Raw genomic sequence first — 15,159 nt, 5'->3', positions numbered from 1 at the left:
ACATTGATGGTAGGGATATGCAAAACTTTGTGCATAGGACAGTTGGTTTTGGGTGTTCTTTGTTCAGGTTAAAACAAACATTTTGGTCCATCCATGGAATGAAACTGCTTTTTCAGGCAGAAATGATTTATGGTGAGGGAAGTTAGGAAAAAGCCAAGGACATTGGCAGCTCAGGGGAGGGAAGGAAGGCTCTGGACGATCAGGATGGGTGGACTGGTGGGATATACCATACCATTCTGGGAGTTGAGTCAGAAGGAAAGTTGCTAGGAAGAATATGAATGAGAAGATCGATGGGATGTGCCTTGCTAAGACATCAGTGGCTATGACTGGGGGAAGCAGGGGGAGGAAAGCACTGGACGGATGGGGTGGGTGGCCAGTGTATAGGCATGTGGAGGAGGAGTGGGGAGAGGGGACAACATGCACTAGCCTTTCCTTGCTCCCTCCAAGCTCCCTCCAGATTTTGCTTTGGCTGGAAACCAGAACAACCCCAGATACTACCATTTTGTCTTTGCTGAACCATAGGCAATCCCAAGCAGTTTGACAAGAGCTTCTGGAATGTGATGGTTTATTTCAGGTCAGAAACCAAACCTCTTTCCCGTTTGTGCATCTGGCCACATGATTGTGAAAGGAAACAAATTGTAGAATGTATATATACCTTATAAGCCATGAAACATTGAATGAACATTGTGCACTGTCCTTTGTATTTGTACAAAGTAGGATACTAAGTTTTTTTCTCCCCCACCAGAATCTGAGGAAGAGGCAGAAGAGCCTGAGGAAAGGCAACAGACTCCAGAGGCAGTAGCTGATGATTCAGCAGCTTACTATGAACAGTCTGTCAGGTAGGTCAGCACGTGCCCAACACTCCAGTTACCTTGTCTTTTCTTACTCTAGCTGAACTAAGAATCCAGTTCTCAGAACATCCAGCCTAATCTCACTTTTGTTTAAAAGCAGCCTTCCACAGCTCTGCAGAAAGATAACAGAAGTCCACTGTTAACTTCTAGAGTCCAATTTTCACCATTCAGCAATAACTGTAACCCTGTTCTTAGCACATTTAAAAGCCAATCAGTTCTTCCCATTTTTAGAAATAATGTATTTGGAAGTCATATTTTGTACATGTAGTTCAAGGAAGAGAATGAATTAATATATTTTCTTTAATGGTGGGGGGTATTGCTGACTTCATCCAAGAAACATTTTTGCATATCAGTATAGACTGGAAGGTTTTATAAATAACCAGTGTAGAGCTTAAAAATAGTTAAGATTCTGTTGTTGAACTGTGTAGGCAAATTGCTGCCCATAATGAAAAGATCTTTCCATCAGCAGCAATGACTTGGAGGAACAGTTAGAAGAACCAGTTGTAGAACCAGAACCAGAACCAGAAGCTGAGCCTGAACAAGAGCCTGAAGCAGAAGTTCAAGAAGAAAAACCTGACCTAGCGGTAGAAGAAGCGGCTCCTGAGGAGGCTGTTGAGAAGAGTCCTTCTCCAGTCCCTGCAGATCCAGCACCTGCTGTGCAAGAAGACTCTAGAGTAATATAAGAATTTTCTCTATGCTGTCCTTTTACAAGCTTATTCCTTTTCTTCCTTTTTTTTTAACCTCCTCTTTTGCAACAAGATCCTGCAAATTATTTTTCTGGCTTCTAGTTCCCTAAAATTGCACCACCAAATTAATTATTGTTAAACCTGTTGTTAATTACTGTTAATGTCACTGTGTCACCCCCAGTCTAATAATGACCTTAGGGTAAAGTGAGAATTATATGATAGTTATAAGATATTTCATTTATACCTTATTGAGGAAATGGCAGTATCTCCATAGAAGGCCAGTGGCAGAGATACCATATTTGTGGCAACCAACCAAAGCGACGCAGTGGTGAGAGAAAGTTTGTGAACCATGTAGAGCTACCTGCAATCCCAGTACTGTGACCTACAGTGTGATATGAGCTTTATCTGAGTCCTATTTGCAGATAAGAGATTCGGTATTTGCATCAAAATATATGATTTAGCTATGCAATAGCAAAGCATTGCAAGGTAACTTTATGCATTAAGATATTCAGTAGGCAAAATAATGATCTTTGTTCTGTCTTGTCAATTGCCAGTACTAAAAACCAATTATTTTTAGGGCACAAGTTTCCTTCCTAACTGCTGAGAGAATTTGAAGGAAAACTTTAAATGGTGACAAATATTAAACACTGAGTATATACTTGTCACGTAAATAAATGTGACTATGTGCCAGCAGAATTGAAAAGGTGATAGAAATTGAGATGGCAGCTTTGAAGAGTGTAGGCATCTTTTATAGTTAGTAAAACTTTTTTTTTTTTTAAAGACATCTTCATGGGCATCTGTGACTAGTAAGAATCTACCACCCAGTGGAGCAGTTCCAGTATCAGGCATACCACCTCATGTTGTCAAATTGCCTACATCACAGGTAGGAACCACTCAACAAATTCAGGCAAGAGTAGTCAACAGTTTAATGCAGTCTATAGATGCCATGAATTTGCAATTAATTTGAATTTTAGCACTAGGTAATTACTGTTTATGGAGTGTTCAGCATGTGTGGGATCCAGTAATGATTCATCTTATTCTCAGTTACCAGTTGTAAAAGAAATGGCATGGCATCTTCTATGCAGTTTGTTCATTGAAATAATTTATTCTATAGTATTCTGACAGCAGTTTGAATTTCTGTACATATTGTGATTGCATGAGTTTTGCTTAATGTCTCATTGCTCCTCCTGCTATTAATGTTAGTTCCTTAAAATTAGCTTTATTTGAACATTTCAAGCATATTCATCTGTTTGTTTTGCTCCAATAATATTCAGCCTCCTGTTCAAAAGGTCTATGAGGCAATGTACAATATTTGAAATGCAATATTAAGAGAAGCAGCAGCAACAATGGATATCATATCCATTATATTGGCTCTCCCACCCCCAGTAACTTTAGCCTCTTCCTAAAATTACTGAGGAGAAAATATGATTAAGGAGAATGAGAATGGTCATTTTTGAGTTAAAAATACTAGGCTCTAGAGGGCTTGCTCCTAACTATATACTTTGAGTATAATTATCTCCCAGCCAGATTATTTGGACATGTTTTCTATTCTGCTTCAACCCTCATGATTTTGTGGAGGTGCTGCCACATTAAACTTGAAAGATTAAAATACAACTGAATTGCTGTTCTTACCAGAAATGGATAAAAAGTATTGTAGGAAGGAAGCACTTCTCAACAGTGCTTCCAATCCAGTTTAATTTTTCAGGTTCCGGCAGCAAGTGTTTCAAGTGAGAAGGATTAATTTTCTTCATCCCAACTTGGAAGCTTGTTTTCCCTCTTTTCCTATGGTTCCTGGTGGTTTCAGCCGGAATAACTTTAATTTTGCCTGGCTTCTGTACTCTCTCATTTGTGCTGGTACGTTTTGCAGCCCCGTCCTGAATCTAAGCCTGAATCCCAAACTCCACCACAGAGGCCTCAGCGGGACCAGAGGGTGAGGGAGCAACGGACAAACATCCCTCCACAAAGAGGCCCTAGAACAAGTAAGAAAATAAAACATTGTGCTTGGTTTCAGTATATTGGAGAATTGTATGGTGATGATACTGTATGGTTTCTCAAATGGAGTTCAATATTGAAACAGAAGAATTCAAACATCCCAGCTGCTGTAGTTAGGTTCAAAAATACAGGAATGTTTCTTTCTTTCTTTCCCTCCCTTCCTCCCTCCCTTCCTTCCTTTTTTTGGAATAAATTTTATTAGATTTAAAGAGAAAAATAAAAACTACAAAAAACAAAAAACTACAAGGAGAAGAAGAAGAAAAACTAAGAAAGTGCAAGAACACAAAAGATTTTTTTTTTCAATTTTACAAAAAGATGTGGCTTCCGACTTTAAACAGCAAGAATATACCAAAATTTCAACTATCAATCTCTTACTCTATATTAAAACCAAAACACCACATTATTTTTATAATTCATTCCACTTTAACACTTAATAAAAATCACTAAGTACAGTTACTCCTCCCCCTTACATTGAAATAAAGAAAAGAAAAATTCATATAAACGTTAACTGTCTTTCTCCCTTCCAAAAAAATAAAACACATTAATCCATTCCTACTACTATTCTATACATTTTTGTCTACTATAATAATCAAATTAAAAAGCTTCAGTTATCAACTATTATACTTAATACTATAGCTGTTTTAATAATAATAACCAGATAAACATTCTTTAACCCTAATACAACAGTTTTAGTAATTATAATCTCGATAAGCCCATAAAAAACCAAGACAGTAAATCCAAATCTTTTAAGGCAAATAGCATCAGTCAAATCCTTAAAGCAAACCAAATAAAAAATTTTCAACCCCTATCCCACTTCATAGTAAACCAAAGCAGTTACATATCCCCACAGTATGGACAAAGCTTTCCTTTTAAAAAAATCAATCAGTCCAACTGCCCCCCTCAAAGATTCCAGGTTCTTTTCATGGGATTCCACCAGGGGGTCAATTTTACATATGCCTTGTGAATCACTCTCTTCCTTGGTTTTCTCCAAGTTCTTTATCCAGTCTTCATCCAGCATCTCGATAATAGTTCCAATCTCAGTCTTAAAAAAAAAAAGTGTTTATTCTTAAATTCTTCAATTTCATCCACCACATCCCCAACATGAAAGCACATTTTAGATCTCATATTTTCCACAATGTCCTGGATGTCTTGCATAAAAGCACAGTGAAAGTCAGAAAAAATCTGCTTAAAATCCTGGTGAAAATCAGAAAAGATCTGTTTAAGGTCCTCCATGTCTCACACAGTAAGTTATGGCACCCCTTAGGAGCTTGTTTGCAAGTCGGCAGCTTGTTTACAAGAAGTGAGAATAAATGGAACGTTCTCAAGAGAAAGTGAACAGAAAACTGAAGGTTCAGATCAGCTGATTCAACATGTAGGAAAATGCTAATATCTTCAAATTTAACAAATATTAGCAGGAGGACAATTTCTTAGTCTTAATCTTTGTTTCCTTTGAAAGGAAAATGAAATCCAAAGCTTAAAAAGATTTTTTTTTTAATTAAGTAAACCCAAAAATAATGTTAGGCACCAAGAGAGCTAGCTTCTCCTCACTGTAGAAGGCCTCTCTTGGGATACATATACTTTTAAAAAAAAAATACAAATTGGTGATTGAGAAGTGGGGTGGCTGGACTTAGTGTCCCTTTAAGGTTATAGCACAGCTTGGAAATGATGAAATCCTGCAGCTCCCAGCTGATCTTACCAGGCCAATGTGAAGCTCAGTTTGCAATCTTCTGGCTACAATCAGCCGTTTGGAGGACAAATGAGATGATTCCAGCAATTCTCCTTATTCCGAATAACGTTTTCGGGCTTCAGGAAGACCTACCTGAGCCCGAAAAAAGTCACCACGCTGTCAGTTCCGCCTGCTGAGCCAGTGGGCACAGCCGTTCAGTCCACCATTCCCACTGGAAGCCCACAAGAATGTTTCTTAAGAGTTGGAAAGAATATGAGACTGAATTATTATATGGGCATTTCCTTCTACTTTGAAGGCCTTGGTAAGATGCCATGTGCATGTTAATAATGGAGCCTCTTATTCCTCTTATAGGAATAACTTGCTCAATTCTTGCATCCTATTTGGAATTTTATTTACCTAATGATTTCAGCATTTTTTACTGCAAACAAAGATTAAGAAAGATGCTCATTCATTTTCTTCTAAATCATGATACCATTATGCCATAATTATCTTATCATTTATTTAAGTACGGGAAGGAGAACAGGGTGACATGGAAACTAGACGGATTGTGAGGTACCCAGATAGTCACCAGCTCTTTGTTGGGAACCTTCCTCATGACGTTGATAAGTCGGAACTAAAGGACTTCTTTCAAAGTAAGCTGTGAACATTGCTTTTCTATTGGTTGGAGTTTTGTATTGGTGGCAGTTTAAAAGTACATGCTTATTTGCACAGAACAGTCTAATGTATGATCAAAGAACTTGGAAACTCTCTTGCAGGTTATGGAAATGTTGTAGAACTACGTATCAACAGTGGAGGAAAACTCCCTAACTTTGGATTTGTGGTGTTTGATGATCCAGAACCAGTTCAGAAGATCCTCGGCAATAGGGTACATTAAATTCAAATTAATAATCTTTAAGTGATACAGGCCATGATGTTGGCAAATGATTGCTGAATTGGAATTAACAAGAGTGGTACATGGCTACCATTATTAGATTGTTATTGTATTAATTTGTAGTAATCGTTTAAAATAATTATCAAATAAATCTAATTCTCTAGTCATTCTGAAGGATTTTTTTAAAAATGCTATTGTGTTATCTTACACACTAGTCTATTTTGGAACTTTTTGAAACTAGTAGTAAAAATAAATAAATGTAGAGTTGCAGTTAAACCTCAAAAAAATCAAGATTATGGCAACTAGCTTGATTGATAACTGGCAAATAGAGGGAGAAAACATAGAGGCAGTGACAGATTTTATATTTCTAGGCGCAAAGATTACTGCAGATGCTGACTGCAGCCAGGAAATCAGAAGACGTTTAATTCTTGGGAGGAGAGCAATGACAAATCTCGATAGAATAGTTAAGAGCGGAGATATCACACTGACAACAAAGGTCCACATAGTTGAAGCAGTGGTATTCCCCGTAGTAACTTATGGTTGCAAGAGCTGGACCATAAGGAAGGCTGAGAGAAGGAAGATCGATGCTTTTGAACTGTGGTGTTGGAGGAAAATTCTGAGAGTGCCTTGGACTGCCAGAAGATCAAACCAGTCCATCCTCCAGGAAATAAAGCCAGACTGCTCGCTCGAGGGAATGAAATAGGCAAAACTGAAGTACTCTGGCCACATAATGAGAAGACAGGACACCCTGGAGAAGATGCTGACGCTAGGGAGAGTGGAGGGCAAAAGGAAGAGGGGCCAACCAAGGGCAAGGTGGATGGATGATATTCTAGAGGTGACGGACTCGTCCCTGGGGGAGCTGGGGGTGTTGAGGACCAACAGGAAGCTCTGGCGTGGGCTGGTCCATGAAGTCACGAAGAGTCGGAAGCAACTGAACGGATAAACAACAAAGTAAATATGGGGATAGTTCACTGCTTGAATGAATAATTGTGAATAGCTGGATCAGTTGGACCCCATGGATAAAGTGGTTCTCTTGGATTTTCAGGAAGCCCTGTAGGACAAAACAAGGAATGCAATAGCCCTTCTCCCCCAAACAACACCTCTATGATATGTTGGAATGAGAACAATCTGATGGGCAGGGGAGTATCCAGTGTTCTTACGGCTCTATACAGGAGCTTAATGAGTAATCCCAACTTGTGGAAAAGTACATGGAGTGTGGAGTGGTTTGAATTCACAGAAACACATATACCTATTTCAAACAGGTGCTGGGATCCCCAGCATTATCTTTTAACCTTTTGAAAGATTAAATGAATTAGGCTGCAATCCTTTGCTCACCAAAAAGAGATCATGGTGAATATAGTGAGTCTTACTTTTGAGTAGACCTGGATTGCCCTTCTGTTGTTGATTGTTCTGAATGGCTTTTTTCCTCTATTGTTTTCACTTAATGATTTTTCTCTTGCAGCCGATCATGTTCAGAGGAGAAGTGCGCTTGAATGTAGAAGAGAAAAAAACAAGAGCAGCCAGGGAGGGTGATCGCCGAGACAACAGACCCCGTGGGCCTGGTGGCACCCGTGGGGGGCTGGGAGGTGGGATCCGAGGCCCTCCACGTGGAGGAATGTCTCAGAAACCAGGATTTGGCTCTGGAAGGGGCATCGGGCAACGCCAGTGATTAATGGATGATGAGAGGAGACAAACCCTTCTTCCTGCAGATTTGTGAATTTCAGCCTTGGGTATCTTGGAATGTGGCCCTACCCTGTTATAGACTGCTACGTTTGATACAATTTTGGCTCATTTTGTTTGTGTTTGGTTTTGTGATTTTTCTTCCTTGTCCTTGTCCCAGATTCCAGCTTTGTGGAACAATATTTCAGGAAAAGATGGATTTTAGAAAGAATTACCAAATCCTTGCTCGCTCGCTGCAGACATATGGACTGGATATATATATATTTTTTTGGTACCAGTGATTTTTCCTAATGGAAGTGTGGCGCTTTTCTTTTTTTCTTACTGACATGAAGTGCGCTTTAGTCAGTGGAATTATCCTTTTCACCTGCATGTGTTCCGGAGCCTATAGGAAAATCTAGCACCTGACAAACATTTCAAGGGCAGGGAAATCCGTATGTATACCCCTTGGGAGGTGTGGGTCATAGGACCTGTTCAACCCCAGTCCGGAGATGTTGCTGTTTGAAAATCGACGTTACCCTTTTTTTTTCTTTTTTCCCCCTTTTTTGTGGCGTAAAAGTGGAATAAAGGGTATTCATAGAATATTTTCTTTTGGTACATGATCACGAAAAGGAATTCTCACTACTGTTTTACCACTTACAAGGATTGTGGGATAGGTTTTAAATGTCTAGAACTTGACTCTTTAAAACACTCTTCCTGAACTTGTAAAAAAATTTTATTGAAATAGGGACTTTTTTCATGTTTAGTTTGTATTTGTATTAAAACAGAAAATTGTTGTGCCTTCTATTTATCTCTCATTCCAGTCTTGGCAAATCGTTAAAAAATAAAAAAAAAGTATAGATTTGCTTTATTCAGTTTTGGAGTATGTTGAAATCTTTCACAATATTTGTTTTTTGACCCCTTCTCATTGTCATATGTTTTTATAGTTGCACAGTTTTGTTTTTAATAGCCTTATATATTTGTGTAATGCTTTTGAGGAGTTTCAGAGGCCCAGCTATGTATTGACACTGTCATTAACTCTGAAGTGAGTGCCTTCCACAACTACATGACTGTGGGAAATGAAATCAGAAATCTTTATAATATGCACATGTTCAATTTATAAAGTATGTTGCTATGTGTTAATACTTACCATTGGCTTTAAAGTGCCGTTCTAATAAGGAGGAAACTATAAAGCCCAATTTCTGATAATACCCATTTTTCACTGTGATTATATTCATGGCATTTGATAAGCTATGAGACATAATGTCTTTGCTGAATGTATATAAAAGAAAATAAAACATCATTGCAGCTGTGGGAGTGCCTCATAGTCTTCTCCACAATATATTAAAATCATCACAGTGTGTGCAGGGCTTCTAGAAAAACAACTGCAGTACCTATTTCGAAGTAGTATGGCTCTGGTGGAACCATATTAAATTAGAATACAGCTGAACATTGTTGATGGGCCATCATACTAAAAGAATTTTAAAATTTGAACAATTTTTATTGAGGTGGTGACACAGCTGTGACATGCTGCAGTTGAACTTAGTTGTATTGGTATTCTGTAGTTGATAATGGGGACAAATTAACTTTTGATAAAATTAGTTTTAAACTTAGATTTGTAACTTGAGGCTTTTGGGAATTTATGATTTAAATATGCTTAACAGGTTGATTAGCTATCATGAATCATGCTACAGCATTTTGCCATGGACTGAAATTCGCTCCTTGAATGTCCCATTTCAGTTAAGTAAATTGCATTTGGTATATTTTGTCTTTAGACATAGTGGCAGTATAAATGAAAACAAAATTCTATCCAGCCTTCTGTTGCAATGAGCAATTAGCATTTGGAAAGTCCATAAGCAAGGCTTGAGTATTCCCTAGCAAGTAGCATTTAGAAACATACCATTTATGATAATTGAGGGGAAAAGCCTTTAGATTAATAGCTACTTACGGCTTTTATTCTCCACTGATTTATTCTATGATTGTATGCTATGTGAATACTTGTGTCAAGTCCTAGAATCACTGTACATGTGGAAGAGACTTCACACTGTGAATTATTTTAAACAGGGCTGATATCCCTCCCTTTCCTGCCTCCCCCGCCCAAGTAGTTTCACATTCTAACATTTCCTTGTATGGTATTTGTGCTTTCCTTGATCATTATGCTTGCCTTTTTTTGCATCTTTTCTGGTTCTACAATAATACTGTAATCTGTATGGACTAGATGTGTTCAGTGTGATTCAATCTGGTCTTTTTCCTGTAGCCACAGATTGGCTTACCTTTTATTGTGCATTCTACCACAAATATATTTACTGCCAATATCTCTCAGCTAATGCTGTATTAAATATGAATAGTCTTGCTTACATTTGGGCAGTATTACTGTGCATTCCTAGGGTTTGGAAATAACTTCTAGAGGTGTTTTGCTGCCAGTTATCCCAACCAATGTATTAAATTTGGAGTTGACTGTTAACTTGATCACTCATTGCTAGGTCCTAATTTCAGATCACTTATGAACAGAGTATAAAGGCATCCCTGTTCAAGCTGTTTTTGAGTTACATTGGCTACCTTCCTATCTTTCAAGAATAGAGACAAGAATAGTTCAAAAGAATTGTTTCATTGTCTTTTGGATTTCTTTGTTTTATCATTTGTCCAAAAAAAGCCAAAAACCAACCCTATACTTTAGCTCTTTATATTGTTTGTAGAAGTTCCTGAGATCCTTACTGGAAACTAACCAGTTTTGCCAAAGTATCTGCCTTATATGATAAGTAATGAAGGCAGGCAAAATATGCAGTTTTTCTGCAATCTCCTTATTAAATGTTTGCTTATCCAATAATAAAATTACCATTCTAGCCAGGTTGCTTTCTTCTGATGTGTTTAAAGATCTGATGAACTGTTCTCAGCATTTTTTTGCATCCATTCTGAGTTTCCATTTATTTGGTCAGTTTAATTTCTTTTTCTGGTTTCAGCAAAAACTGTCCAGGTTTTGAAGAAAGCTTTTAATACCTATGCCAATTAGTAATTTTCTGTATACATATAAATGAAATGTGATTTTTGTTTTCTTTCCAGCAGTTCAATAACACTTGCATCTAGTAGTAGCTCTGAATTGCACTTAGAATTTAAAGTTTAAGTCATCTTTATGCTGATAGTTTTTAGAAACTCCTTTGTACATTGATGTTTATCCAGTGCTTGTGATATTAATTGAAGTTATTTTTTCTGCAGTGCCTTCTCTTTTGGTTATCTCCCTGATCTCATTTTAGATCATCCTGAGCATTTGGGTCAGGAGAAAGAAACCATATCCCCGGTATTAAATTATTTTGAGATCAGTGATGCAGTATTTCTTCAGATATGCATGTATTTTTAGAGATTTCTAGGTTTTATACAGTGTACAGAACAAATTCCTTTCTGCAATCCATTCTTTGATTTTCTGGGGTTAGAATTTCACTCAGGATTGCCATATCCACTAGTTATTTCCCTTCTACAGTTTGTTATGTCCAGACTTCCAGCATTTGGTCTAGTGGTTAAGAAAACAGGCGAGAAACCTGGAGACTCTGAGTCCTAGTCCTGCCTTAGGCATGAAAGCCGGCAGGGTGACCTTGGGCCAGTTGTGTGCGCTCGGCCCAACTCACCTCACACGGTTGTTATGGGGAAAGTAGGAAGAGGGAAGAGTTTTAGGTATGTGCATCGCCTTGAGTTATTTATAAAAATAATAAAGGGATAAAAAATAAATAAGTTCAAAAGTGGTTCTCTACTAGAATGCTGCAGCCTCTGGCTTGCATTATGCCAGTGAACGGTTTCCAACAAGACTTAATTGAAGCTATCAAAACCTATTCACTGTCCTTTAAGGATTTGGCTTAAGCTGGATGCTCCCCCAAAATTACTGCATTCTTCCCAAAATCAGCTTAGAAACTCTTGTTTTTCATCTGAGCCATCAGCAGCGTAATCCTATTTTGGTTCCGTCTTGTGTTTGTATAAGCCTGTCTTCCCTACCATGCCTGATGTATGCTAGCCCTTCCTACATCCCTTTTTTGTTCAAGTCTTGTATGGGAAGTACTTCAGATTGGTTAGTTGACTCAATGAAACAGATATTAAAGAGGTGTTTTTTTCCTCCAGATTTTCAAGTCCTACACAATAGCATTTCCTTATGCTTAATCCAAATCCTACCATGTCCACAAATCTATGAATAGTTTTATCCCATTTGACTTGTCCACAGCTGTAAGCTCCCCTATTCTCTGAAGGCATATTGATACAAGAGTTATCTGTTAATCATCTAAGGAATGGCTACCTTCTAAATGATCACTTTCTCAAAATGATACCTTAAATCAGGAATGGTCAACTTACATTGCTTAAATGTAGATATAATTTCTGTTGGCTTCAAGAATGCAGAGGACATGGTGTTATAATATCTTGGGTGGGGGTTATTTGAAAGCATTGAACCATTTGGTGAGGGTGTTTTTAAGGAGCTGAAGACGCAAAGTGGGTTTTGTGGTTTACTTTTTAGTTTTTTTTAAGTGGTATTTAAGAGAAAGCTGGAAATAGCATTTTTATATAACCCCAAATCAGCATTTTGCCATGCAATTTCAGCCATGCTAGCTGGTACTCTAAGGCATGGCATGCTGTTTATAGACTGTAGGTTTTTTTCTCCTGTTTTAGACTCTTGTTTCATGTGGTAGAAGTGCAGTCAGCCCTGGTGTATGAGATACAGCTACCATCTCAGCCTCTCTCAGCTGTCTTGGCCTCAGCTTGTTGCTAGGGCTATGGAAAGCATTTGTCTGTTTGCAAAGAGTATCAGCACAAGGGATGCACTTCTTAAGGGAGAAAAGCCTTTGGAAAGCTTGTGCCAGTGCTTTGAAGGCTTAATATGTGCACATAGGGCCAGCTTTCCAACTCTTAGTTTGCAAGGTACTTACAGTCTATTATCATCTGCTGCTGAGACTGATGGCAAAATGTCTGATTTGGGTCAGTACAGCTCATGGCGCAAAATCCCCAGATAAAGGATGGACCTGCGTGCCCATGTCATCCTTAGAGCTCTGCAAACATGCAGTCATAAAAGAAGTTCAGCCCTGTCTTCCCTTTGACTTCACCCTGAAGGTATCCTGAGGTTCACTGACTAGTCTGGAAGCTGAGTTGTGGTTTCTGAGTAGTAGTGCAGTCAAAAAGGATTTTAAAATCAGATTTAAAAAAATGCAGCACAAACCCAGGGTGGTGTCAACTCACTCAACAAATGCTCTTTGGAAAAGCTTGGCTTTCAGCATTTTCTGAAGATGCTGGCAATGGTGCATGTTTAATCTCTCTTGAGAAGCTGTTCCAGAGAAATAGTGCCACCTCCAAAAATCAGAGCCTTTGGGCCTCAGCTCTGTTCCATTTTTGGAATTGGGGAATTACCACCTCCCAGGAAGAATGAATCCGGTTAGTCAATACTTGGGCTGTTGCATTTTTGACCAGCTGTTCCTTTGGGTGATTTTCAAAGGCAGCCATTTTGTAATATATTACATTATTTTATCTGTGTCAAACATTTTTAGAAAGGATTCATACATAGGAAAATAATTTGAAAACAAAACTGGTTCATAGATAATTATGCTAAGCACAAAGTATTCAGTATTGCTAAATATTTTATATTCTATGAATAAAATACAAGAGTGCAGCCATGTTGGGTATATTGTAATGGTATGTAGTGGTAAGGACATGAGTTACTGTTGTCAGTGTTGCTCCAGATAGTGCTGCAACTGATACACCCATTGGATTTGAGCAAAGGTCTTCCTGGCCATAAGCTGCCCATTCAACAGTAGCCATAAGTCCACAAAGGCTTCTTCCCTGGGCACCTGGGATAGCAGCATAAAGCAAGATGTTACCAGCACATTGATGCTACTGCACTATGAACTGATGGATGACCTATCTATGCAGCTTCATCTAAAAGTTAAAAAATGGGCAGGATGAAACCCTCTGCATCCCACATGGGACTTGCCACAAAGTTCATCTCCCTGACAACTGTCCGCTGAGGAAGGAGTAGAATAACTAAAACTCTTCCCAACCTTACAGATGGTCCAAAAGGATATTGTGACTGATGGTATCACAGAGAGCCAAGAAGGACTCTGGGGGCACACTCCATCCAGGTCCTGGCAAAGGTCATTGATGAGTAATCAGTGCTATTTCTGTTCTGTGCCTAACACTGTCTGAATGAGCTCTGGGTAATCCACTACTTTGAAGGCACTCCATAGTTGTCACAAGTAGCTAGATCTAGGGAAGACCTTGTAAGATATCTTTCAAGGTGGCAAGCATCATCCCTTCCGAAAGGACCCAATCACCAGTCCTCAAGCCCCATATAGGAGCTAGGAAGGGTATGGGTCCAGTCTACAGGAGGTCATCCTATAGAACGTTATCCACTCCATGAGAGTGCAACAGGCCAAAAGGAGGCACAGATAGCATAGCTGGATGTCACCTGCTTTAACACAAGATTTCACTTAACGCTGAATGAAGATTTACCTAAATTACACAGCAATCCGTTCCAAAGGTAATTCTAATCCATGCAGGTCTCCTTAGAAGGCTCCCATGAGATCTCCTGGGATTTCCAAGAAAGCATAAGTAGTGCTGCAGGCTAAAGGTGCTTTGTCAAGAATGGAAGGTGCCTAGTTCTTCCTCTGCTGGATGTCTGGGCATCCACATATCTCCAGCACACTTCTCCCAGCTGCTCTGGATTCCAGATCTCTTATATGTAACATAGGTTTACTGGTCTTCCAGAAAATTGCTAAACTCATTTTCAGCTGAAAGGTGGCCAAAGCCTCCATCCCATGCCCATAATTGTCCCAGCTTGCCCACCATGTATTAAGGACAGTGGTTGCTTTTACCATTGCTGGTGATGTTGGATAGGAGGAGAAACAGCCAGGAGAATACACCAACCACTGCCCTTAACATTAAAACAAGAACAGGAGCAGTTGCAACCTCATCAGTGAGACAGAGCGGCGCTTGGCAGTTTGGGCAGTGCAAATTATGTCAGCATATTTTTCTGCTGACTCAAGGATTCATTAATGCTTATCAATGAAACAAAACGAATATTTTGGATTCAGGCACTGGAGCAAATTAGAAAATAGGTGGTTCAGTCTAGAGTGAATTGGGCCGTTTCTAAAGCTCTAGATTTGGTCCTCGATATGAATGTTGTAGTTAGTGTACATCTCTGCTGCCAACACAAACTAGCTGAATTATCTGAAAAGTAATGTTATTTTGTGTGGCATGGGGAACACCATCAAGAGATTCTCTAAGCAATGGAGGCTTTAGCAAATGGCTCTAAATGTCTACACGTTGGTTGAAAATTTCAGGAATAGAAGTCTTTAAAAAATGGAAGATGAGAAAGGGTGATCTACTTGACACAAAGCAAAAATAATTTGTATAATTGGCTTTTAGGTGCTTCCATTACCAATTATGTTACAT

General features: G+C 38.8%; 1 protein-coding gene across 4 annotated transcripts in view; it reads left to right on the top strand.

Annotated features, from left to right (window-relative positions):
- Positions 1–10,796, top strand: part of G3BP1 (G3BP stress granule assembly factor 1) — a 37,347-nt gene extending 26,551 nt beyond the window's left edge. Inside the window, exons 6-12 of one of the 4 annotated variants that reach the window (XM_063292170.1) lie at positions 746–839; positions 1,321–1,525; positions 2,319–2,420; positions 3,405–3,516; positions 5,723–5,848; positions 5,972–6,081; positions 7,550–10,796. In XM_063292170.1, the coding sequence (XP_063148240.1) occupies positions 746–839; positions 1,321–1,525; positions 2,319–2,420; positions 3,405–3,516; positions 5,723–5,848; positions 5,972–6,081; positions 7,550–7,756 (956 nt within the window). In that variant the 3' untranslated portion in view covers positions 7,757–10,796. Of the gene's footprint in view, positions 1–745; positions 840–1,317; positions 1,526–2,318; positions 2,421–3,404; positions 3,517–5,722; positions 5,849–5,950; positions 6,082–7,549 lie in introns of all 4 variants that reach the window. The other 3 variants (XM_063292168.1, XM_063292169.1, XM_063292167.1) reach the window with 3 other exon arrangements.
- The last annotated feature ends 4,363 nt before the right edge of the window (positions 10,797–15,159 follow it).

Source organism: Candoia aspera, chromosome 2 (assembly GCF_035149785.1).
Source record: "Candoia aspera isolate rCanAsp1 chromosome 2, rCanAsp1.hap2, whole genome shotgun sequence".
NCBI classification, from domain to species: Eukaryota; Metazoa; Chordata; class Lepidosauria; order Squamata; family Boidae; genus Candoia; species Candoia aspera.
The sequence above is the reverse complement of the archived record's forward strand: the minus strand, read 5'-3'. Positions and strand labels throughout refer to the sequence as shown.